The sequence below is a fragment of the Brienomyrus brachyistius genome, unplaced genomic scaffold (assembly GCF_023856365.1).
Source record: "Brienomyrus brachyistius isolate T26 unplaced genomic scaffold, BBRACH_0.4 scaffold64, whole genome shotgun sequence".
Classification (NCBI taxonomy): domain Eukaryota; kingdom Metazoa; phylum Chordata; class Actinopteri; order Osteoglossiformes; family Mormyridae; genus Brienomyrus; species Brienomyrus brachyistius.
The window spans coordinates 86,376-113,381 of record NW_026042339.1 but is presented as its reverse complement, the minus strand read 5'-3'; the positions used below and the strand labels follow the sequence as shown (position 1 = coordinate 113,381).

Here is a 27,006-nt window from a genome sequence, read left to right as displayed (position 1 = left end):
TTTTTAAAAAAAAAAAAAGAATTGTAATTGCGCCGTAAATCACAGAATAGCTGAGCAACAAAATGCCAGTGGAACACATCACCTCAGAACAAGCCAGCCAGCTGACATCTGTCAAGAAAATGTTCAATAAAGACCAATGTCTTCCTGTTTCTTTGAGCAATTGGGCATTTTTATAGTCAACTGACACCAGTCAATTACAAGGAAATATTATACTGCAGCTATAGTTCCTAAATGATTTGGTGTAATGCTCTTTAAGAGGCCAAACTAAGTAAACAATATGTCTTGTACAATCAATATGAAGTCTGCTGTACCTCTGTTTTTTGCTTTCCTCGTGACTAGCCGTATGCAGATGTTTCTGTAATCTGGGCCGAGTCTGCCCAGGTCACCGGAGAGCTGTGTGCACACCGAGCGCTGAGGAGTCACTTTGGGTTTTAGCATTTAGAGTGGACGGTTTGGGCCAGAGTAGGTCAGCCATCCAAGCTGTGTCAGCTGCTGTCATGGGGGATGGCCGTGCACCTCCCAGGGCTGGACACTCATTTGTTCACTTGCCCCACCTCTGACTGATTATCCATCATATATAAGCCACGTAAGCTATTTGGGTTTTACACCCCATTGTCCAAACCCTTGCCTCTCTCAGCCTTTCCTGAAATCCAATACCCATTTCCCGTTACACATTTTCTTCTCCCATCCTTGTGTCATATGCTTCAGTTCTCTGTCCAACCCAGACTAAGTTGTGCCGAATCTTATTTTAATAAAGTTTCCTGTATCGTATCTATAACCTGCACGGGAATTTCCATAGAGACAAGAATGAAACTCGAATGATGCCAATGTATTCTGTTAACACTCATTTACATATAAATACAATGATTCTCTAAATAGCCATGACTGATAGATGTTACTCGCTCAGTTAAAATGATGTAACAAAAGATTCTCGCTCATGTTACCTCAAATAACCTGCATCGTCTGGTTGTATTGGCCTATAGAGACAGGCAACCTCGTGCACTTTGCTGCTTGGGATAGACTACAGGCCCCGTCATGGCCCTGACCACAAGAGGTTAGAGGATGGATGGATGGATGGCGGTGAAGTACAAAATCATTAACCTTAAGAGTAGACTATGTGCAGAAACCGAAATCCTTGGGATATGGAGCAGACCCATAGGGTGACGAGTCAGGGAATTTATTTGGCACCCAATAAAAAAATGCAATATTGTAATAGAGAAAATTCAGCATTCAGAAAGCCTTCTGGGAAAACGCTGTGTTGCTCTGTGGTTCCTGCAAAACATAGACCAGCAAGACTCTAAACCTAAGGCAGCACGGAGAACCTTCCTCTCACCTGGAATGACGGAGATGGTCTTCAGGGCTCGGAGCACCCGGAACGTTCTAAGTGCTGACACATTGCCCAGGTCCACGAATTCGGTGACGTATCTGCAGTGAGGTCAAAATAACAGACACAGTGATGGTGTGGGGTCAACCAGGTCCATGTAGTCAGGTAGGGGCCACGCCGACGTTAACTCAGAGATGGACATGGGGGGGACAGGGGCAGGATCTTCCATCTGGGCAGCAGCAGTAAACGTACCCTGCTTCCAGAGAGCTCCTTACCTCAAGGTAAATACAGATTTTCCAGTTCTCTGAGAACCCCGAATTTGACCCTGTTTGGAGAACTGTAATGTTATATCAATTCACCTACCAACCTGAGAAAGTAAATAGAAGTTAAAGACTGGAAAACTGTAATATCATAATGTCAAAGCTTCCCCAGAGGCTCTTAGAGTTTCTGTTAAATACACCAGGGAAGTCAAGGTCCTGAACACTGCCGCTTTGATTATTCAGCATGACTCTCTTCCTCCTGGGTTCCCCTGCCGTGGGGCAAGGGTATGACATCAGCCATGTGCTGAAATGCAGTCCCCTGGAGCCGGTGCACATTCTCCATCTCTGGTCTCCCGGTGACTTCACCGGTTCTGCGGGTTTCTGAACTTTGGCCTAGTCATTGAGCCGCATACTGTGAATCAATTTCTTGGTTTCTCAAAAAATATGAAGATAAGTAGCGGGTCGGACAGCAAGCAGAGATACTGGGTTCTCCGCAGTTTTAAAGGTTATAATATTACATGTTAAATGGTGAGAGATAGCATGAAAGCACTTTACTGTCATCTAGTGATGGTGCATTAACTGGACCGATAAAAACAGCCTCAAACTGGATACTTGTTATACGTTTCCCGCCCTGTTTTCCGGTGTGTGGGGGGAGGGGCCCATTTCACTTGAGTGATAGAGGTGGTTGGGTTGATTTCCTGTTAATCACAGAGTGCCAGACGTGTGACTGCCAGGCTCAGCGGTCACCGGGCCCTACAGCACGATGATGGTTTCCTCGCCTTCGCCTGGCCTGTTCCTGCCCTGCTTCAACCTCTATGCTTCGCCCCCTTCTTGAGCATCACCGCCACGCTTTCTGGCAGCCGACGGGGATTCATTTCTCAGAGCGGTGGCACTCCGCAACCTCTCGCCAGTCTGGATGATGTCATGGCTCTCATCGTTCGGATGATCTCAGCCCTCCGTCCTCATTCATCTTGTATCACTTGCTCCCGGCAACATTTTAGGTAGAAAGAGAGCATAAATTCTGCAGAAAAGGCATTCCGGTAAAATGCGGGGAGATTCGGTGCGGAGGTCTTGCTACCTGGACTGTATTAGGCTCAGAGAAGGTAGGATTGGAAGGAGGGTTACGGATAAGGTTAAGGTTAGTGTATGGGTTGACCCCAGCCAGATACTTACGCCATGATGATCACGCTGAAGTCCAGCCAATTCCAAGGGTCCCTCAGGAAGGTGAATGGGCCGAAGCAGAACCCTCTCGCCAAGATCTTTATCATGGACTCGAACGTGTATATGCCGGTGAAAGTGTACCTGTATATGGAGGAGCGGTAGAAAGAGGGGGAAACTGCGATTTAGGTCCCGCCGCGCGCGGCTTCCCGAACCGTGGAGGAGAACACATTTTACAGTCTTGTCTCCAGCATGCCACACCTTCTCACTGTTTCCAACACCAAAAAAAAAAGGTACGCGTGGTGTCACACAGGAAACGGAAGACGGACATGGTGAAGTGGAAAGCGGGCGTGAGGCCGTCAGCCCTGGAGCGATGGATGGCAAGCTGGTGTGGCGACGCTTCTTGGTGAGTCAGAGACCATCAAGAAAACAATGGGCACGGATGCAACTAAGTCACTTCTGACACTGAAATGATACGTGAGCTAAGTGGATGGAGACCAGAATGAAGAATGGAGCATTCAGGGTCACGGGACGATATCCACGAGACGCTCTGTTGCTGATCTTCGCTTTCATGTATATTTTACATATTTGTCGTACCTCTCAACCCAGTCTACACAGAAATAAAGGCTTTTTTTTTTTCTACTGCCGCCTGGATACAAGTAAAACAAAAGAATTTGTGCCTTAGTTCTCTTCCACTTCAAAAAAGCAACTCAACCTCATAGCTGAAAAAAAGCTTGTCTGAGAGGATTCAGCTTCTCTCTATATTCAGATTCTTTGCAATTTCATATGGAAGTAGGTTTAAGGCAGGACACCATGGAAAGCTGCACAGAGTGCCGTTCGCATCTCCTGGGTCGGCCCAGGCGCAGCCGGGGGGGGGGTGGGGGTCGAGAGGTACGAGCTGTTTTTCGGCCAGAGCAGGTAGGGACTCTGGAGTTTCTGCTGCATGCTACGTGCCAGTGAGCCCCTGCAGCCCTCCCCAGCCCAAAACAGATGCCCGCTGAAGGTACATCACTCGTTCTTCATTAAAGGTTAACATGCATGGAGTGTTCACACATTGGACTGGAGGTGGTGGTGCCTTGGGGTATAAGCTCCAGCACAACTTTGCCGACAAGACTGATGTTGGAATACTGCAGACTTAATCAGCCACAGCCCAGAACATGGCTTACATCCCAGACACCATAAATCATCGCTGCATTCTCCTTCCCTCTGACTGCCGGTCGTTAGCGTGTCACTTGTGAAGCTGAGACGTTGCTTAATTTTCTGGACTTTTTTTTCCCCCCCTAATTTAGTTTCTGTATAAAAATGTGTGCCACACTTGGGATGTAACCCATGTCTGCCTAAATTATAAAGTAATCAGGATTTGCCAGATCCTGTAATTCCGTTCATTGGTCAATTGTCGTCCTGTATATTTTTTCGTATTTCGTCCCTTTAATGAAAATTCTTGAAGGCATAACGATATGTGACATTATACCATGGTTTCATTCCAATGTAGCATAACCAAGTGCAGTTAGCAGAAACATGGGCTTGATACACTGAAACTGTCAACTTACTTGCTAATTGGAGTTCACAAGGCAACAAACACCTGGCAAAGCTTTACATTAGGACAAATAGGGGCACAGTTCAGAAGATCAATGCAAGTCAACGTGATTCAGGCATTAGCAAACAACAGAAGAATTCAATGAGCAGTATTCACAGCCAGGAGAAGAGTCAGTGTTGAGCCGTGTGGAGTGAGCGGTCTACTTACTCAAGGTATTTGGCCCACTGAGCTGGTTCGGACATGGCCATGAAGCAACAGTTGGTCAATATTGTGCACATGATGAACAGACTGAACAACGTAGGGAAGCGTCAAGGAAACACAGATGGTGTTTTGAACAGCAAAGACATTCTTCTGTATGTGGGGTGTCGCAAAAAGATGTACATGCCTTCTAATGGAAAGAGGTGAAACTTCAGCTATCTGCACCATATGGTTTGCAGAAGAAAGATGCTTTCAGTTTTAGCTGAGATGTACATGTCAAGTACAGTTATTTTTCATATGTCTGTTGCGAGTGCTTTTAATAATAAACTATACATGTATCTCTTGGAGATGCTACATTTTCACTAATAAAGAGTTGAATGAACAATAGTCAATTGTTAATGAACAAGAAAAAAAACAAAACAAATATATCTGACTGTTTAAGCAAAAATGAGTTGTAACCCCTCAGGTTAAGTACTGCGTTTTTGAGCAGCTCATTATTGAGCAAAACACTGGCTTTTATTAAGTGGCAGTATTCAAATTATTCCGAATGAGCCCCGAATTGTTAAATTATAGCGCTTTTGAAGTGGAGATGTGGCACTTTAATGATCAGGATTAGTGTTTTCAGTAAACACTGGAGTCTGACATTGACCAACAAGGTGAACGTATTACATTCATCATGTATGTATGGCTTTGCGTGTGTGCGTTTGCGTGTGTGTATTTGTGACAGATTTGTTACTTGGAAAAGGAGTTCTTTAGAAGAATATGTACCCTAAGGACAGCTTCAGAGTAATGAAAAGCTTTTTTAAAAAAAAATAAAATAAAAAAGAAATCGGATATTAGGTTAGGCAGGCAGTCACTATGACTTGGAAGTTACTGCGTAACTCATATAATTCAGAAATTGTAATAAGTTATTACTTTTCACGTTTGAGCATTTCTAAAAAAAAAGTTATATTAAAATTACATATTTTCTCCATGTCTTTAAAGTAAGAAAAAAAAAGATTAATAAAGAATAGAGTCATATTTATAGCGGTGGTGCTTTAAGATGATTGAGCGTTGTAGAGCTTCCTTGGAGCCCGGCTCATGGTCTCCATACTGGCACTGATCCAGAGTATGTGTGAGGACTAGCTTCTGACTCCAAGATCTAATAGATGTTAGTCACATGACCCTGGAGCTCCCTGCTCCCCTTTCATTGTGGAGATTAAGCGAGGGATGTCAGAAGAAGAGTAAAAGCTCGGGGTGTTGGGGTCAGGGCGGGGGGGGGGGGGGGGGGGGGCGGGCAAGTTAAAGGCTACGCCTATAGCTGCCAGTCCACTCCCTGCCAATCTGCTGTTATTGGATACGTTTTCAGCATTATTTTAGGGGGGTTAAAATGAATAATGTTTCGCTTAGAAATTTAATGAATCAGCAGCAAGTCTCAGCCACCGCCAATCGTCTCAGCAGCTGCTCAGAGTTGAGAAATCTGTGCACCTGAAGGCTGGGAGTTTTGTGGGACGAGGCGGAACGTGTGCAGCACCTTGGAGTCCCTCCCCGCTAAAATGTAGACGAATTACTAAAGTGAGTGGCCAATATTAGCTACTGGGTCTGTGTGGCTCCCTCCCACAGATTTGCTGTTGTGTGGTTTCCTCGCTGTGTTGCACTTCTCATTTACTCATGGTGTAAAAACGAGGGCTGTTTACATAGCATGGTAAAACACAGGAAAGCAGTCATCGGCAATCGAAGCCGAGCCTCCCCAAGTCAGACTTACATAACAAGACGAAGGGGGTCAGCCAGTGTATTACCACTCACAGCAAGTCCCAGGGCCCAGCAGTCACCTCTGAAGTCCTCTGTGTCAGCTGACGGTGACCGACCCAATCCCCTTCACGCTGATGAAAGGATATGAGTGTACTAAAATTCTTATTGAGATCCTTCTGATGGGATGAAAGGGGCTGAAAATATACAGGGCAGAGGTGGCGCTGAACCGGAAGATGGCTTTGTCCTTGTTTAGCACTACGAACGTCTGTGGAAAGAAGGAACAACATCCGTTTCACTGATTTATTGATTGATTGATTGCTTTTAGAGGTAAATGCCAGCGGCTCCGGAGAGGAACTGAACTGTCCCGTAAAAGCATATTAGATGTGTCATTTAGAAAATTTCTGCGTGCAAAGGAATCGAGCACCATTCCACGGTACTTAAAGAAAAGTTGCGGTCCTTTTATAGACTTATTTGTTCTAGAAGCACTTAGAAAATTAAATGCCAGCTTTACTCGAAAGACACCTCACTGTATTATTGTTCTCTCTTTGTGAAATCCATCATTATCTGCCCACTTGTGCCTTAACTTAAGCTGGAATAATTTGGAGTTGAGTGTCATTTAAAAAGTCTTTTTTTCCCCCAAATAATAATCTACACTTTCTTCCTCATTTAGAAACGCATTTTGATACGTTTTTTTAATTTAATTGACAGCAATGCCTCCTTTCCCTTAAACTCCCATTGGGAAATAACCATTATCCTTTATATTCTGAAAGGGCTGGGAAGCAGGACGTCGTCCATTAAGCAATTAGAGGTCTAAGTCGGAAAGACACATTTCAGGAAAAGCCTTACTGGTGCCACAGGCAAGCACATGACTTACAGCAATATAGCCACTCAGATATAATCTGACGATTGTCAGGGCCAGAGATTATTAAACTAGCTGGTCTTGCTTGTAGACAAGTGCAGCCCTGTGGTAAGTTTAGGAGGCAGCTAAGGTGGGCCCAGGTAGCTAGTCGACGGCACTGGGATGCAAAGCTCAGCTCGTCTCATCATTTTTAAGCAGATAAATGAAAACAAATGCTTAGAGCTTATAAAAGGAAAAGGAGATGTTCTACAGAATTTTGTTTCCAGAATCTATTTCTTTTTTAAAATCTAGCCCTTCTAGTATCGATAAAAATAGCAGATCAGAAATCGATCACAAAGCTGCCCAGTTGCTATGAGGAGCCCCACGCTGATTTGTCAGCCTGCTGTGGACCCAGGCACACCTACGAAGTGCGCAGCACTTACTCTCTGGTTCCTGAAGTAAAACGGGTCAAGGTCTTCCAAAGGTACACCGACAAGCTTGGTGGGGATGTCTCCAAAGATGCGTGGGAGCTGCTTCCCGGCCTCCAGGTCCACCCTGTGCTTGAGCTGCTCCACATCTCCCAAATCCTCCTGGTACTTCTTGGCGTTCTTCGCATGTTCGTCTGCGATCCGCTGCTCGATGACAGCCAGGGATTCGCGAGTGAACTGCCGCAAGCCTTCGGGTCCGGTTGGTAGAAGCACGGCTGCCATTTTTTCATCCTGATACTCCTCTGCCTGGCTTTACTTATAGCTGAGAGGATGGGGGCCGCGGGGAAAGAGGTGAGGCAGTTCAAGAGGTTAGTCATCATGTCCTCCATCCTACCTTGAATTTAACTCATAATCCTACACTTGGGTGAGCCCTGCTGCTTTTCCTTGACAAAAGTTTCATTTAATCTCTGTGTTCATTTGTGCCCCGGCTTCATCATAGATTTATCTTTAATCTTACACATCTTTTGACCCCTTAAGCTGTATCATTAGTACCAGGAGTCACAGTGACATACTACTGCCCAAAGGTATACTGTACTTAGAAACACATTCTTAGTAATTTAACAGAGGTCTGGCCCCGTGCTTTATCTTCTCACTGAATGGAATTGAATTGAAATCAAACCAGCTTATAAGCAGTTCAGTCAGTGGGCTGTGTTTGTCTCTGTGGAGTCATGTAGTGAAGTTACATGGATAAAAATGTCATAGTCAAGAGTCAGAGCCAGAGCAAATCCAGACCAAGATTTTGCTTCAACCAACCGGTTGAGCATAAAGTGTCACAGTCATAGAGTACTCAACTGGTTGGTTGAAACAAAATATCAGTCTGGATTTGTACTCTCTGGACCTGAAATCTCCACCATTGGTCAGATCATAGCTGTGGGTGAATTTTAACCTGGAATTCAGATTTAAGTTTCCATCATAACTGGGGTAGCTCGTATCTACCTCTACACACCTTTTTTTTGGAGGGGGCTTGAAGAATCTATCAAGGCACTGTGAATGTAGTGATTACAATGAGTACAAAGGATTAATGCTGTTATTAATGTACATGCTTTGAGGTCATGCCAGTTTTATTCGGTTTATGTGTAGTTTTGAATAAAATAGCTCAGGGTGGCTTTGACCTCTGTGCAGGAGACACAATGAAATCAATGTTAAAGAGCAAGGGGCCCAATCCAGGTGAAGGGATTTATAGCACGGTGGTATCGCATCATTTAAATGTCAAATAATGCACTTAAAGAGAGATTCATTTCTGACGCCGATGTTTCTTTGTGGGTGAGATAGAGATTCCATGCTCTATTTTAACTACAGGGTCTGATGCACACAAGGCAAATTCTTCTAGGGGCGTGGCCAGCCCACTTTTTCTAGTTTAACGGCAGAATAATAGTCGCTGCGCCGGACGCATAGTCCAAAAGGGTTGTACTAAGTCTTGTAATGAATTTTACTAAGACTAGAAACTATAGTGTCATCTCCCATTCCCTTTAAGAGCCAGGTGCACTTGCACTATGGCCAATAGATATTATAATGGTGGATTTGCCAGGTAGTAGAAAAGAACGCTTCTCTGCAGAGGAAACGGATCAGCTCGTGCGCAAAATGAAAACACGCGGGCAGACCGTCATACCCCGCTCGTCCGATCCCCCCGTCTGCCACGCCCCCTCATCTACCCCGTGTGGATTCCCCGTATTCACCAGCTGTTTCCTCTGGCTGTCATTAGTTCTATGTATTTAGTCCGTGTTTCAGTTTGTTTCCCCAGTCCGGTTATTAACGTCAGATGTTGTTATAGAGTGTGTTAGCCCGTAATAAAGTCCTTTGTCCGTATCCACGGCTTCCTTCGCCTGCTTCCCTGTGCTGATCGTGATATAGACTATCTACGGCAACGGCAGGATTCCACCGAAGGGGAGGTCTGTGTTCCCTGGTGACCTGCGGCTATAGAGTGTGGCGTTGGACAAAATGTCATTTTTGTATTGCTGAAATATACGTTTCTTTTTTTAGCGAATTATTATTTATATTTGTGAATGAATAGAAAGTTAAATTTTAGTTTTCACGGAATGAAAGAAAAACAGGCTACTATGCCTAATTTGTTTTTTACACAGCCAGCCTACCGAGGAACTTTGGGAAGGATGTTAGCATTTCTAAAAGTCCCTCGCCACTCTCATGTGCGCCCGGCTAATGATGGCAGGGCCAGCGTGAATATCGTAATTTTCCAGAGGATATAAGGAAAGGTGAATACAAAACTATATATATCTACACTGGGGTTGCCAGATTTTCAATTCGAGACAAGTTTGCACACACCTTCACATGTGTTTGCATGTATATAACGGTCTTATTGTCTTTTAAATACCACCAATACATTTGATTTAGCTAATTCTAGGTTTATAATGGAATAGTGTTGCTTTCCTGTAAGATTTCTTGCGTGACTATGAGAGCCTGAGAGCGTGACTGTCACACCAGATGCATGAAAGTTGGCAACCCAGCTACTTAATGTCAAACTAAGTAAGGGGGAATCAGATATTTGGAACTCCGTTTCATTGTAAGCGACCACAATGGGAACCATTTGCCTTTTGTCTGCTGTGACAAATGCAACAAAGTGCTATCATGCACTGGGTACAAGTCTGCCACTTCAGCCACCTATGTTCAGCTTAGAAGGGCCAGACTGCACTGACATTCACTGCAAGTGCAAGCAAATCAAAAACAATTGCACTAAAAAATGAAACAATGCACAAATGTGTGGATTTGGCTTGTGCAGACCTACAACCTGATATTGAAAACCTGTTGCAGGCTAAACATGCCTCTATGTGTGACTAGCCTACTGTTATATGAAAAACGTAGCCTGTTTTAACTTATTTTTTGAACCGATAGCCTATTTGCTGAGGCTACAGATTTGTCTTTGTTCTTTACCTGCAAATAAGTGTAGTCAAACAAAACATACTTTTTTTTGTGGGTGGGAATGGGACAAGACTTATAAGATGCTGGCGAGACAATTATTTTTACAAAATATTTCATTTTTACAATAAACCACTGCCGCCAAGCCATACAATAAATAAACCATAAATGTCTTGCAGCTGTGCTGGCTGAAGATCCGGAGACTAACCATTCCCCGTATTTTGGTGTGCACGTTAATGATTTTTCACATTGAATGCTTTTTATTTTTAATCTTTTGCATGACTGTGCACTGCTGTGTCTCCCTGTGTATGTAACAAGCTGTGTACACTTGCTATGCACTTGCTACATGTTACTATCTCGATAACACACCCATAAAATGACCCCGAGTTGTGGGTTTGAATCCCTGCACAGCTGTGTATGAGTTTGAATGCCCTGTGCTAAGCAGTCCAAAGATTTGCAGTTAGGTGACCCCATTGTCTGTGAGCATGTTTGCGCCCTGCTATGGACCAGCATCCCATCCAGGGTATCCCTCCCCCCCCCCCAGCCTTGTACCTAGTGCTGCCTGGCACAGGCTTCAGGCTGCCAATAACCCTGACCAGGATAAACAGATGGAAGATGGGTGGTATTATAATAGATAGAGTAGCATTATAGAGGATTTATTTTCATATTGGTTCAAGAAAAACACAAGGCTTCCTTCCAAGTCCTAAACCAGGCCAGCAAACATGAATTAATTGAACTGAGCGACTGTTGAATAGATTCACACGTTTATGAATGTGTAACTTAACCCAGGATGCTGTGTGCGGTATAGCAGTAAATCAATCTGCCCTGACGAATTTGAAAGAAGCGCTTTGAGACGCGTGCTGTCGGACGACTTCTAGCATTATCTGATTTCAATTATGCTTTTAAAAAAGCTTCCCAGGCAAAACTATTTCATAGCCCCCATTGTGCCTTGGATTTTCAAGATGGCTAAATTCATCCAAGGGGCGTAGAGGATAACTGAGCAGGGATGAAGGTTTGCATGGAAACAAGAATTTAACAATGTTATCAAAATGCATTATGGCTGCTGATGCTTCATAGTGAATTGTATTCTGTTGTAAGGGGTGACTGAAATGCATTTTTTATTCTGTGAGGGTGCTAAACATCCACGCATCACCGTGAGAGGAGTGAGGAGAGATTCCCTTTTTCTGGAAAAGTGATTTATCTTCAGTGGTAACATAGATCAGGCTGCATATCCTGTCGACATTGACGGCGGCCATGATGGTGCCGCTGCGCGTCGCCGTGGTTACAAGACTGGACACTTCTGCTGTCTGCATGTTCTGCCAGCGCAGACCTATTAAATCACAGGAAGGTGTGGCCAGAGGACACATTGAGGCTTGAACTGGGGATTCCCGTCTCAGCTGCACACAGGAACCGAGGTTTTTCCGCTTAAACAAAGAGAAAGACGCCCAGAAGGAAGGAAGACTGATGGATTGTGCCCTGGGGAGGGTCTCAGTACGCAGGAGTTTGACAGAAAGGGGCTTCGGGCTGAACTGCGAAAAGCGGAAGTTTATAACATAGTCTCATGAGCGTGGTCCCCTCGCATGGCAGACTGCACCCCTCCCCCATGCCGCAGATTTATATTAACGTTATTTTTTTTTCCTTGTGAACTTCTTTGCTTGCCAGAGGTGAGCTTTTCCTTTTAATGAAACGCCAATAAAGCACCAGTAAGCCATGCTTCTTTCTGTGTGACCGACAAACACGCAGCGCACACCCATCGTCCTCCACCCGATGCACTTCGCAGCCTGGTTAGCTATGACCGCCTGAGCTCCCTAGTGGGGAAGGTTCAGCCCTACTGGTGCGGCTGCCAGTGTAACATCTGGGTTCGCACTATATATGAAGCACGCTGATACCGTGACAACCTGTCAGGCAGCTGGAGGTTGAGGATCACCTGATCCCCGGCAGCCATCTTTAATCCCCTTAAATCTTACACGCTCCTGCAGTAATTATATTACTGTGAGAAGTCACATGGCATTTGCCTTTGGGGTCAATATGACCCCAGGGTAGCTGTGAGAGTTAAGCTTTTTTTCTTATTTTTTTTTAGCCCTTGGGTGAAAATGTCCGATATGCATGACATGGTGATCATCTTCACGGTGTCAAGATACCCAGTTTGTTACTGACCCCGGGTGTTTGCCATTAATCTTGTTACATACTTTATAAAGTCTGTGATCTTTTTAGGTCTTTTTAGTTGAAGGTCATTGATAATGATGTTTAAATAGTCTTATAATCATGCCATTAAGGCAAATGGCTTTATTGGGCCTGGTGACCGTGACTAGATAAGGAGTTACAAGATTGGTGGTTGAATGCTCAATTCAGTGATTTGATTGGTTATTTGGTTGATTGTTTGACTGATTGTTGTTTACTTGTTTGGTAAAATGAATGCTCATATTAATTTACCAAATATCTGCATATTTACTTCAATACTGATTTTTTAGGAAGAGGATCTATACTCCACCTCTCGTCTCACTAACAATTCCTCGTTCAGCAGCTGATGTATTTTCTGGTTGTTGAAATCACTTCTTCCCATTGACTGGCTTAGCGTTTTTTTTTTCCTGTAAATTACAGGGTTGATGGTAAACACAGGCTAAACAACCATGTCAGGTGAGCAAGAGGAAGAGAGAGAGAGAGTCACATGGGGAGAAAAAAACACCATGACATAAAGCGCATTTACTGCTGTTCAGAGTGGTGTGGCTCGGTAATTTCCCAGAGTAATTCCTTTCAGCCTTATTGTGCGTTTTTCCAGCCTGTGACGTTAAAGCGTTAAAGCCCCCATTTTAAATCACCTTCAAAGTGGGTCAGGTATTTATTTCCGGGTCCGAGGGTTTCAGTTCAACTCCCCCTACTGCTTATGTGTCTCTCTGCATGTATGAAGCATGTAGGGGGGGTGTTGAGAGCCCATGTGTGTCCGCCAGTCCCCAGTCCCCCCCCAAGATTTGAAATTCACAGCAACATATTTAGGCTTCAGGGAAGAGTGAGGAGCAGATCTGCCACTTTGGGCAGACTTCAGAGATGGCAGCTTTCTTACTGGGAAGAAGACTTGGTCATACATTAAACAAAGCTGAGGCGTCCTGTGCTCTCTTTTAGCTGAAATTGAATTTAATTGCTTTCACATCCATTTTCACAGACAGACGCAAGTGCAGCACCCTCGATGAGTAATAACCATAATAGTACTTAATTGATGTCGGGAAAAAAATGAAATGCGTCGCTCGAGGAAGGCCCCAGACGGGATCTTGTGTAAAGGCCGCTTGCCCTGGCGACTGAGAGGCTCCTTAGAGGCAGACATGGCATTTAGGGGCTGGACGTCACGTGATCACGCAAATCAAATGCATGTTTGTCTCGGGTTTAAACAGAAGAAAACGCGTCTGAAGCGTGCACATCCACAGAAGCAGCGCTCCTGATGAGAGAATGTCCACGATTGCCTCACCGATCCCACCCCCTGATGAGAGCAGCATAGTGGCTCAGTGGGATGTTAACTCTCAGCTCCAGGGCAGGCAGGTCGAATCCTGCCTCTGCACTGTGTGTTTGGAGTCCTCCCAGTGTCACGAGGGCTTCCTACTGTAGTCCAAGGACGTGCGCTTGGCTAATCGACGTCTCTAAATTTCCCATAGTGCTTGCCTGTGCGAGTATGTTTGTGGCTCCAACGATGGGCCGGCATCTTGTCCAGGGTGTCCCCCCGCCTCGTGCCCTGTCCTGCCTGGGAGAGGCTCCAAGTCCCCCGTGACCCTGACTAGGATAAGCGGTGGAAAGATAGATGATCGTGACTTTCTCTGTGTGTTTTTCCTGTATCTTGGACAGATTTAGCACATGGTCCTCCGAGTGCGGCTGAACTGTATGCTCCAAACGAGAGAAACACCAGAAAACAGTGGCGCTTCTCGTCCCTCCGGTCTCGCCGTCGTCAGCACATTTCGTGGCTTTAAGAACAGCGACGAGCAGCGGCGGGAATCAGGCTGCTCAGCCTGCCGCATCACCTGCCCTAATCCCCTCTCGCGATTTCCCTTAGCGGCAAATCCATTTGCTCTGAATGTGCCGGCCTCTCCACTGAAGAGGGCTTCACCGCACTTCACAGGGAAAGGTCTGCGCTAACGAGCTGCTTCACCTAAACGTCGGTCTCTGCACAGGCCCACAAGCTCACTGCCATTTCTGACTCGGTCCCGGCCCAGTCCCCTCGACTGTCAACACGAGTTGCGTATGGATGTCCTGCACCAAATCGGTCGATCCCTTGTGACGGCTGACGTACTTCGTGTCGTGACGGACTCGCATGTCCATCAGGAAGCGCTAATCGTCACAATTTAATTCTGATTTGGAGCTGACTCTGCTGTAACATATTGCGGATTCCCAGGAGAGCAGGCCAGGCTCCTGGGCGGCGAATCAGGTCACTGCCGTGTCACTAAAACGTCCAGATGGCCCAGCGAGGCCGCATACGATTGCCGTATCCCTACGCCGCCAGTAATGGGAGCGCTTAACCTCTCCACCGCTAAAATGCTCCTGCAAGGTTCATCAGCGGACAGCAATGTGTCCCGTTCCCCTCTCCGGCGCACAAGGAGAAATTTCACTTGGGGGCACGTAGAGAATTCAGTGCTCAGAATTAGCACAAAAAGAGGCTTTGGCTTTGGAGACACGTGTCGCTCGCCACTACTACAAGAGGGTCGCCTTTTAGTAACACCCTGCTCCAATTCTGACCGCAGTTCAGGCACAGGAAGCTCGTGCTCCTGATTCCTGCAGGACGGACGCCCGGGTGCAAACGGGCGTCGTCCACTTAAGTGAGCCGACCTCGATTCTCTAAGCAGGGTCCTCCTCCCCCTCTTTAGCTGTTAAAGGTAGTGGTGACCTGGAGATGATGTGAAGGGGGTTTCACTGGGCGGGTGATGCATAGCTGTAAGGCGATCCCAGGTCGCGTGTGATTGGTGGACTGGTAGAGGTGTCAAAGCTGTGCTAATTAAGGCCACCTGATATCACAGGTGATATAATTGCCAATGCATTTGATTTTATGACGTGTTAAACAGGTACTGTAAATACAAGTACAGATACAACGCTAATTAATTATGAGTAGTAGCATACGTGACAACCAAGTAATGAAATAAGATCCACGAAAAGTTTAGCCCACTTGCCTTTCAGGATATTTTTGTGGGTTGGACTTTGCTTTAGTGTTATGAGTATTGAGTCTCATTTTTACTAAGATGCACACAACTCTGTATGTGCATTCGTCTACATAGTATAAAGTGGCATACAAGAGACTCCACTTACAGATGTAGAAAGTTCAGTCCCCCTATTTCCCGGCATCTTGGTAGCTGCTGTCCTTAGCCTTTTGAGTGGCCGGGCGTTGAGCAAAGACCATCACGATAAGTGGTCTGTTGGCAGAAAATGTCAGCTCCCCCTTTCTTTCCATGAGTAATCAGGGCTGCTGTAGGTTGGGGAAAAAAAAAACTCTGGTTTCCATGGCAAACTCCTGAGGCTGAAGAACACAGAGAGGCTGAATGAGGGGGGGGGGTCCTCGTTTGGGGGAGGGGGGGGGCTGTTTACATTGTGCACATGAAATCTCTGAGTCATCTGAGGCACGTCGAATGGCACGTATTCGCGACACAGTCGGCGGAGAACGGCCTGGTGCGTGAGAAGGAGCGCCGAGAGCTTGTGGATGGCAAATACGCCGCAGTCGGGGTTAAACCCACATAAACCATGTAAATAAGGACCTGGAAACAAACACAGGTGTCAGAGGATTACACTGCATGCCTGTCACTTTTATTTGGACTTTCACCCAAAATATTATGTAACACAAAGCCATTCTTATGAGGCTAAGATGTGCTTAAGATAGAACGTGTCCTTCAAACTGTAAGAGCTTGGCTGGCTGCTCCAGATCTCTGCTCAAGGAAGGGGACACTGAAGAGGAGAAGGGACTGACTAAGGACTGCGAGAGAAACATTCTAGAATGTGCTGTCATTAGTCAGTCAAAACGTGTTAAGCTAAACGGAAAATTACTCGTATCTCCTCTTTTCCCCCTTTCCCGTTTTCTTTGTTAGGGTAGTTCTTGAGAAAATCCCTTGATTGACGATGCTACGTGAAAAGTATTCAGCAAAATAAATAAAGTGACTTTCAAGGAACGTATCCTATTTTCCATAAAAGATTCTGGCAAACAAGCAAGCAACGCTATGCAATTAATAACAATGTTGGAACAGGAGTAACTGATGGTCTGTTAGCAACATTCGCTCTTACTGTATGGAAGTGCCATTATGGATTGTCATTACGAATATTTATGTACGTGTTGTATTACATTTTGAAATGTGAAATGAAAAGTTAGTGCATCATTACTAATTATAACTAGTACAGGGCATTCACCCAGATAGACTTAAAGTCCAAAAATTGTACATGATATAATATAGGAGTAACCGGCATATTTACAAATAAAACACCAGTAAAACGTCAGTTTATGCATGCTTATCGCAAATCACAGTAAGACTGAGCAGATTTGAAGGAAAGCATTGTGGAACAAAACTTAAAAAAAGCAGGGCATTGTGAGAAGCAAAGCATTGTGGGTCAGTGCACAAGAGACGCAAGGCATTGTGGGATGGTGTACATGAGATGCAAAGCATTGTGGAACAGTGCATAAGAGAAGCAAGGCCTTGTGGGATGGGGTGAATCACAATATGCAGACTTGACCGTACTTGTGTTCTCGTGTTCCCATTTTATGTCGTCTTCCATTACCGACGACCAGATCCAATACTAAGAACACAAGATCGGGGGATGGTAAAAGTCACCAGTCCAAATATCAAGGAAGTATTGGTTACATAACTTCGCAATGAGAACAATCCCATGATTCATTGCATGCTATTACAGAGGAAGGTAGAAGACGTGAACCATAACTGTACTGCTTTAATTGGAGCTATCTTTCTATCTAGGATTCTCCTGCTGTTTTTCACTTTTTTGGCTCATAAGACTGGTGAACTGGAATGGTTAACACCCCCTGTATAGTGTCTGTACCGAAATAAATATGAATATTTTAAGTGTAAACTTTATTTGTGGAAAAAAGCACATGTAATCATACCAGGATTAGTCATTTATACTGGACATTTTGATTGTGTCATTTATTATATACTGAGATAAATACTAAGAAAATGATGACTGGGGTAATCAGCTATGGTACAGCTTAGTGGAGTAGCAAGTACACATCTGTCTCAGTCCACTATTGGTGCATTCTTTGTCCTCATGGTCTTGCGAGATCATTCTTGGAAGGCAAAACAGCAAGACCAGTCTTGCCATGGCCACAAGTACGATCTTTGCGTTCTTGGTATTCAGATTCACCCATGATGTACATGAGATGCAAAGCACTGTGGAACAGTGCATAGGAGAAGCAGGACATTGTGGGATGGGGTATGTCTCAGTGCCAAGAACACATAGATCGTATTTGTGTTCTTGGTAAGAGCAGTCTTGCTAAAATGCCTCCCAAGAACATACTTGGGATGCAATAAGTTGTAGGATTGTTCTTGCTGGCAAGGATGCAACTTATACATCCCTGAAATCTGGGCCGGGTGAAGAACAACATTCAGGGACGTTTCTCTCCGTACTTCTATTCCTAAGTATTGGGGCTGTACTTTGGGGGTGGAAGATAGCATCAAACGGGCATGTGAGATCACAAGAAGAAGTATACATGTTGATAAACGCTCCTGGTGTACATGGGCACTGTGGGACAGTGCATAAGAGAAGCATTATAGGATACAATGCGTTGTAGGATAGTGCAAAATGAAAGAAGGGCATTGTGGGGCAAAAGATTAAAGCTCTGGGACAGTGCACATAGGAAGCATGGAATAGTAACATGAGGTGCGTGTCGGAAGCAGGAATGCTGGTGTCAGGATACGGCCAAGCGAACGATGTCGCATGTATACTCTATAGACCTCTGTGGTCGTTAGACGCTTTTTATAGCAGCATCAGACACTGTAAGAACCATACAGCCGATCCTGAGAGTATCTTTGTTTTGTCCTGCTGCAATCTGGTACTGACTGGTTCCCTGTCTAGTGCCCTGTTTCCTGGGACAGGCTCCGGGCCCCTTGTGACCCCGTACTTAATGCACAGCTGGAAGCTGCCTGGACGGTGACTTTCTTATTGTTTCTCTTTACCTGGAGCCTCTTCCCAAGCTTAGGATGAGACTCCAAATAACTTCCCAGGTCTTATAATGTGAGCACAAGCTCCAGGTCCGAAGGCCGTCATTAGTTCCTGGGGTACAGGAAGTAGCCAGCTTGGAGGGTGATCCTGCCTTCGCCGGTTTAGCGAAATGGAGGTGTCACCATCTGAAGGGGTATTAGAGAGGTAGCGGGCTGTTGTTGCTGACAATGAAGGTTCCGAACTTCGTTCCCTGTGATGGTGAGATGAAACACACCAACAGTGTTCTGGTGGTGTCTGTCGATGATGTCGACCGTACGCAATCCTCATTCCACCCTGTGAAACGAGGGACGGTGCGGTTCCTTGTTGGTGTAATGAAATCAGGAGCGATGGCCCAGTGCTCATGGCGGTATAATTCGCTCATTTAAATTATACAGCATTAGTATTATGTTCCGTTTGCCTAACCATCACGCCCTGATGGAGCCTAAATGAATCTCATACATGTCCCCTCTCTCTGAACATCCCTGTGTCCCGTATATCTATCTGTAGGTGGGCAGTGGTGTCTTAATGGTTAGGGACACGCACTTGTAGTTGAAAGATTGCAGGTTCGAATCCCTGACCAGCAAGGCGCCACTGAGGTATCCTGACCAAGGTACCGCCCCCAAGCACTGCTCCCTGGCCACTGAATTAGCCGCCCCCTGCTATGTCACGACGTCACACATGGGTTAAATGCAGAGGACACATTTTGCTGTGGTGTGTCCACACCGATCACCCAGTTCCATGTCCGCAGACCATAGCTGTCCGCCTTTGAGGTTTATGGACTCCTTATGTATATCGAAACGGAACTCAGGGATCTTAACTGGTTCGTTATCTGCTTTGCCTTAGATTCGCCTGTTTGTGCCCGAGTGTAACTGACAAGGAACGTGGACACAAATACTGATCAGGTCCATAAATCCAAACCCAGACGGTGGGAACTTGCTTTCTGTGGCTGTTCTTGTATTCAAACTTCAACACTGTATATTTTTTCCCCCCCCCGATAATTATTTGAAACATAAGCTGTAACTAAGTCCTCTGGCTATCTATGACTAAACTTGGTTGCCCAGTGACGAGGTTCATGCATGTAAATGTCAGACAGGTGTCTGGGAATAATGCTTTGTTTGGAATAATGAAGATACTTGGGGCTCAGTGGGGACCTGGCAGGTGTGGAGCTGAAGTCCACAGTGGACAGAAAGGCCTGAGTGGCACATTCCCACAGGCCCTCTACAATCTCCGTGTAGGAGGAACTGAAACAGCCATCGACCGCTGTGGCGGAAATCACAGTGAATCACCACATAACATATTTTCCCAGCGTGGCATCCGCGATGGTCAGTGGCTGACGTACCTGCCTTTTTCTCTTTAAATATCTTCTCTCCCTATTGCTTGCGAAGACATAGGAGGTTTGCAACCCTTCTATCGAAGGTCTCCTGGTTAACCACAAAGTCACCAACATCCATTCCTGTTTCCAACAACGTGACGTTAGAAAACTTCTAAATATTTTGATTTTGATCTGTTGCTCCAATGACCTCAAGTCTTGTGGGTTTGAAATGACCACATCTTACTGAATGGTCATTTTTTGTTCCATTTTACTGAGTCACGTTGCAACAAAAAAGCAAAGAGATTGCGAAAGACCTTTCTTTTCATATTATTGTTCTTTGCTAAAATACATAGAGACATATAACCACCACTACCACCACCCTCCCCCCCCCCCCCCAAAAAAAAAAGTAATTTTCAGTAGTGTCCTACTTGATATATTAGGAGCAATTATGAAGTGTACGCTATGTATTACAGTTCTGTGGAACTGGGCTGTGAGTAGTTCGTGTGCGAGTAAGATCTCATGAACTAGCTTGGGGGACATACTGCGGCATTCCACTGTGACCTCAAGGGACAAACATTCCAGAATCACGGACAAAGGGCACGACATCATGTGACTGTGTGTGCAGTCTAATTCACACAGCACAAGATCAGTTCATACAGCACAGCATTAGGTCTCGCTCAGCTGCTGGGATTTAAGTGCAGGCTTCATGGAGACAAACCTCGGGCTTGCAGAGTTACATTGCAATTTAATGCATATATTATATACTTCAATTATGTGTACATAAACTTTTCTTCATTTCTTAAACATAAACTTTAAGAAGAAAAATGCAATTGATATTAACAATTTACAGGACAAATACATGAATATCAGTTCTGTTTGTCCGCTAGAAAATTAACTTTCAGGCACAAACCGCATAAACATAAACGCAGTCTATTTTTGGTGATATTATGAAGCAAATTGCATTGCATTTTCTTATTTCAAAGTGGATGCGCCGTAAGATTCTTATTGCCTTTCGCAGAGGTGGCCTGTTTCACATTCATGTCAGCCAGTAGACATCATCAAAGCTAATGCATTACATGTCCTCTTTGGGCTTCATCTGGGGGGAATCAGGCTCTGATTCCAGACCCTTTAAGACCGTTTGGCTCGGCAGCTAAGCCACAGCGGTATTCTCATATACTGTTATCTCATACGTATCGCATGCTATTATCGGTGTTTTACTTCACGACTTTTTTAAATCTGCTCAAACGTGGCAGTCCATTTAAAATCTAGCGTCCCTTTGTGAATTGACAAAAATAGCAGTCGGAGAAATGCACAGTCATTTAATTGAAGCAGTGTTTTTAATCCACATATATGTGTCCGCATATAGAATTATTTGAACAAAGTCCATTTGAACATATTTTATTCCCAAAAGCCTTTCTCCCTTTTTTTATGGAGCGCGGCGCTCAGTTTGTGCACTATTACAGAGCCATTTTGTTAGCGTTACCGGTGCCCCAGAAAAGAGTTTGATATCCGCCAGTTTCAGCACCTCGGACAGCATCGTGCAAGCCGTGAAGTTGGTTTTCTATAAGCGCTTCCAAATAAACGAGGTTTATTGTGAAAGTCTGCCAGATTACCGTTTACCTCATGATTATTATAGAATTCAACAACAACAGCAATAATAATCATGATAATTGTAATACATGGAAATCCGCCACGTTGTCTTTTTTCTTTAATTGTTATCTGCACTATTTGGTTCAAATCCATCGCGCATTAGTGTTCCTGTAGCCGCAGGTCATGCCATTTAATGTGCTCGACATAAAATCATTCTTACGTGTGTCAGACATAAAACAAGTTTTAAAGTACAAACTATATCAAAGTAAACTTTATACCACATATAGTATAAACATATACGGCAAAATAGTTTGTCCTGAGCATAACGCACTGAGCGTAAACTCGGAAATAATAGTTTAATTTAATTAAAATATACTTTGCAAAAAAGGATCTGCGACATTCATTTTCGAGTGTGTTTACTAAGGCATTTTAATTGTAAAAAAAACTTCAGGTGCAAATAGTTATATGGAGCAATTAGACAGATTACGGTCCCAAACATACTGAAAAAATACTTACATGTGAAATTCCCTTGTTTACAGCATTGCATCCAGAGCGAATGAGTTCATTTAATTAGTTTTATTTCCACATCACATCAAAAACAGCCATGTCGAATTGTGTTTTTTTCCTTGGGAAATCCTGGACAACATCCTTTTAATTTTTTTTCAGCTTTTTAAATAGAACAGCAGGATTTCTGTCATTTAACTGCGTCATGGGGAGATTTTTAATGGATATTTCAGTTGTTTAATCCTTTTCATACTGCAAGCTCCAGAAAAGATTCATTCCGGCGAGTTTGCTGAATTAAAAATTTGCAATAGCTCTCCGATGATAGACTGACACTTGCGGTTAATACTGATCCTAAAACGGGCGTTGTGCCCTCAAAATCTCCGCTCCCAGTTTTTTACAGCTGTCAGTTTAGCACGAGAGAGACCTTACAGGCGCACCACTGTATCGCCGGCGATTATCTGAGGGCGACGCAGGAAATGTGATGCCCCCCCCTTAAAGCCTGATCTCTGATGTGGGGAAGTCCGATGCTCGAAAGCTACACCTACTCTAAGCCGCTGAACATTTCTGCAGAATAGCATTATTACCTAAATCCATCTCCGTATCTAATGAAGAAGTCCGTCCTGCCCGCAGCTGAGATCATAAAATGCCTTGTTAAAACAGAAGTGGGCTGCAAAGACTTGGAGAGCATATGATTTACGAAACGACCACGATGTCCGTGATAGCCTTTAATCTGATTATAGTTTATACTGCTTTTAGTGCGAGTCATTTATTTTGGCTGAAATATGAATTTTTAATGAAACATATTTGCTTTGAAAAAGACAGCAACGTTTCATATATCCGTCATCTCATGTGAAAAAGAGACTGACATGAGAGACAAATAAGCTTTCGTACTAATGGTTCCTAAGTATAAGCAAGGTTTTGCTATTAGGAATTGCTTTATTGCCATTTGAATGCAGCGTTCTTAACAAGAGTTAGTAAACAGGATTAGCGAAAGTAAATGGCCTCACAGCAAATATTTGCAATAGTGAAAATGTGAACACGCTGATATGTGAAGTTCAACAAGAAAAATGTAATAGAAAAACTGAACTACATACTCCATCTGGTGGCAAAGCGATGGTCTTTTCTCGACAGCAAAATGGCGTTGTTCAACTTATAGATGTTATATTTCCCCACAACCTGTTGTTCCTTAATGCACTTTTCAATAGTCAACAAGTGTATTTCCCCAATAGCCGATCGTTCAAGTGGTCACCGCAATTAGTGCTTTTGCAAGGGCCGTCAAACTCAGTAAAATCCTGTAGAAGTACGGAACCATGCAAAAACATGTACTTTTTGCGCCATGTTCAGTGTGTGAAACACAAAATGTGCGCTTTTCACTAATGTTTGATTATGGGAAAATGTTGATATGTATTCTTAAATTCAACCAATTGCTTCCATCACTGAACCGATGCTGTTTTTTGTTTGTGGAGTTGATGTGAGTGCAATCAGAAACGCATTTAAAGTAAATTTCTACAGGATTGTTTCCATTAAAAGGAAATAGATCTAGCATGGCTCATTTAGCATTATTTTTATGCTGAGTGTTTTTAAGACCCCTCCCAAAGAAACACGTGGAGTTCCATGTTACGACACGTGCCACGCGTGGACACGGTTCGTCGCACTTACCTGACATGATACATGCACCGTAATTGTATATTTTTTAAAATTCAAACGGCTTTAAAACTCGTCATGGACATATACATATATGATAACACGGGGGAGTCGTGGTGGGTTGTCTCTTCAAACCCTTGTGCATAAAGTTTGCACGTTCTTTCCGTGTGGAGTATGAGAATCAGAAAAGTTTTATCATCCCGGAGTCAATTGTTCTCCAGGCACTCTGGTTTTCAGGCGGAGTCCGACGACCCGGGATTATACCAATTGGCGTCTCTTAATTGCCTGCATGATAATGTATGTAACCTATGTGCACACATACACACACACACACACACACACACACACACACACACACACACACACACACACATATGTTTATGTGTGTGTCTTTGTGTGTGTGTATATATATATATATATATACACACACACACACGCACATAGACCTACACAATCATGCACATGTGTGTGCTTGTGTCTATAAAAAAATCACATATTGATCAATATGTAAACATATGAGGAAATGGCTAAATAAAAGGTTCAGATTGCATTAGTAGGAGCCTTAATGCACTTTTCGAGCAGACGGCGCGCTCCCGTGGCGCTATCCATCAAGGCCCAGGTACCCAGCGTAGTCGAAAAAGACGCAAACGAGAACGTTATTTCATTCAGCCAATCAACTAGACCGCATTCGCTTTTTCTAACACCAAAAAGAAATATATAATGCCTTTATCATGATTGTATAGGTAGCAATTACAACAAAGTTTAACACATAATATGTTATATCTCCAAAAAAAGAGCAGACATAAGCATATGCCGTTCAGGTACGGTAAAAAATACTGTGTACAGTATAATGCTAGCGGTGCATTACCAAAGTATTGATAATATAACTATAGTAATAGTATAATTATATTAATAACAATAATGTGGTAATAGCGGCGACAGCAATGGTGATTATAATAAATTAAATGAATTGTTGAGCCTGGTAATGGTTAGGAAAAAAAAGTCGTTCTTTAGTCTAAAAATGCAGGCATGAATAGTCCTGGGGCGCCTTTCCGATGGCAGCGGTGCAGGCAGAGGCAGAGGTGCCATGATTCTCCTATGAAATTGTGGCCCTCTGCAGGCAGGTCTTGTATATGTCATGCTGGTTAGGTGAAGCTGGGTCCTGTGCTTCTCTGGGCGCTGGTAACGACTCCCTGTAGTGTTCGTTCGTACAGTATTCCTACAATTGATCCCATTTAAATAAACTATTCTGAACATTTTAGCAAATCACTGTTTTTCATATTTTTTATCAGGGAAATTATTTTATTATGCATATGACTTTATTCATGAAGAAGTAATTAGTAAAACTAAGTTAACTAGTTAATACTTATATATAAATACTAAAATATACATGATCTGGGGGAGACTAATAAAATGTGGAAAATACTACGGTAGGAGTAAAATTTAAAATTGTAGCGTTATATCTATGTAGGTTGATCTAGAGTTGAAGTCTTTGTTATGTTTAATAAAATAAGGCAGCAGACAAGCAGGGAATCGTAAAGAATGAAAAAATGTTTTTATGATAAATGTAGGTGCGGTATATTTCCTGGAGAAATCCCATTCGTCTATCAACACCGTCCCCTCTATTGCCATGCCTGGGTTGATGCACTTGAATTTTCCAGATGATTTGAGTCAAGTCTGGATGATCAGAAGAAACAGCAGGGCACACTCACACACCATTCACTCACACACACACGCCTACGGGCAATTTGGCAATTCCAATCAGCCTCAGCATGTTATTGGACTGTGGGGTGGTAGAGAACTGGCGTAGCCGGAGGCAACCCCACGATGACATGAAGAGAACATGCAAACTCCACACACAGATCCCCGGCAGAGACTCAAACCCTGCATGGTCCCAGAGGTGTCAGGCAACAGTACTAACCACTGCGCCACCGTGCGGCCCCTTGAGAACTTCAGTTAAATGAAAATACATTATCTTGCCCATAAGGTCAAACTGGATCTATAATAGGAACGTATTTATATAATACTCATTATGCTTTTTCTCCAAGGTGACTTGGGGCTTCTAAATTAAGAAGAGGGCAAAATGAAGGATAAAAAATAGATCCGTTTTTCTGTAGACTCAGCAGATCACAGGTTCCCATAAAACAAAAGACGCGGCGTGTTATTTTTTAGAAAGATGAATGGCCCCAGTACAGGACAGTGTACGGTATTGTACCAACTCTTTTATCTTTGTTTGGCAATAAAAACATATAATATACGAACAGTACCAGCTGTTCTTTCCTCTCCACGTGTACCAGCGATCTCTGGGGTGGCCGACGCTGTAAGCATTCTCTGACCGGTCTGACCCGGACCTCGCACCGCAGCCGTAGCGGAACATCCCGTAAGGAGGCAGTCGGACCCCCCTGGTTCGCCTTGCCATCAGCTCGGATGAATAACGGGTCTTTTTTATCAGGTACTTGTCCCGCTGGATTGCAGTCTGTCCTCCATCGGAACGCGTCCGTCTGCAGGATGGGGGCGTTTCCATCCCGAGAAAGGGCAAAGTCCGGTGACGAGTTCGCTCGTTCACTGCACCCGGGCCTGATTACCGATTATCGATAACGTTGTTTTATAATTTTTTTCATATCCTCATTTTTTTACGCTTACTTTTGTAGCTGAATAAAGTGCCCATTCCTCCCTTTCATCCCCATATCATTGGGCTCTGTTCACTGTCAGACCTGGAGCAGGTCTTACACTGTTACACTGCAGAGATGACCACGGCGCCTAAGTTTAACGGAGTCTAGGGCAGTGTTTGTTTCTCGGTTGTAACGCAGTCATCAAGAGGGACGGTTCAGTCTAGGTATGCTGGCCATAGAGTTCTACGCTTTAAAAGGATAAAATTCTTTGCGTAATTAAACAAAGCGATCTGAATTTTGCCCATAGGCTTCAAACCCACTGCGACCCTAAATAGGACAAGCGATTTCATGTATGTATTTTAGGAAAGTTAAACATACGTGGGCAGTCGTGGCTTAATGGTTATTAAAGCGCACTTGTAATTAAAGGATTGCATCCCTGACCAGGAAAGCACCGCTGAGGTACCCTCAGCAAGGTACCACCCCCAAGTGCTGCTCCCCGGGCGCTGAATTAGCTCCCCCCTGCTGTCACGACGTCACATATAGAAGACACATTTCGTTGTGGAGCATCAACAATGACCACTGACCTCTACAAATTTGGCGTAGAGCCGTTTTGTCTAAAATAGACATTTATTTTGCAATATAATTAAAAATTCTTGAAGTATTTGTTGTTAAATATTGAGTAAAGATTATTCCCATGTTATGGTAAATATTTTTTAATAATATACAGGAAATGTAAAGTATTTATTTTTTAGTAACATTAATGACACATTTTC

The 27,006-nt window shown here is 44.0% G+C and overlaps 1 protein-coding gene across 3 annotated transcripts in view; it reads right to left on the bottom strand.

The window, feature by feature from the left end:
• Nucleotides 1-22,090, bottom strand: part of LOC125725313 (sodium channel protein type 4 subunit alpha-like) — a 71,298-nt gene extending 49,208 nt beyond the window's left edge. For 2 of the 3 annotated variants that reach the window (XM_049002148.1, XM_049002150.1), the window contains exons 1-6: nucleotides 21,990-22,090; nucleotides 7,490-7,796; nucleotides 6,356-6,473; nucleotides 4,487-4,577; nucleotides 2,758-2,886; nucleotides 1,334-1,425 (exon numbers count right to left, since the gene is read on the bottom strand). In XM_049002148.1, coding sequence (XP_048858105.1) covers nucleotides 1,334-1,425; nucleotides 2,758-2,886; nucleotides 4,487-4,577; nucleotides 6,356-6,473; nucleotides 7,490-7,756 — 697 coding nt within the window. In that variant the 5' untranslated portion in view covers nucleotides 7,757-7,796; nucleotides 21,990-22,090. Of the gene's footprint in view, nucleotides 1-1,333; nucleotides 1,426-2,757; nucleotides 2,887-4,486; nucleotides 4,578-6,355; nucleotides 6,474-7,489; nucleotides 7,797-15,685; nucleotides 15,843-21,989 lie in introns of all 3 variants that reach the window. The other variant, XM_049002149.1, reaches the window with a different exon arrangement.
• Nucleotides 22,091-27,006: the final 4,916 nt, after the last annotated feature.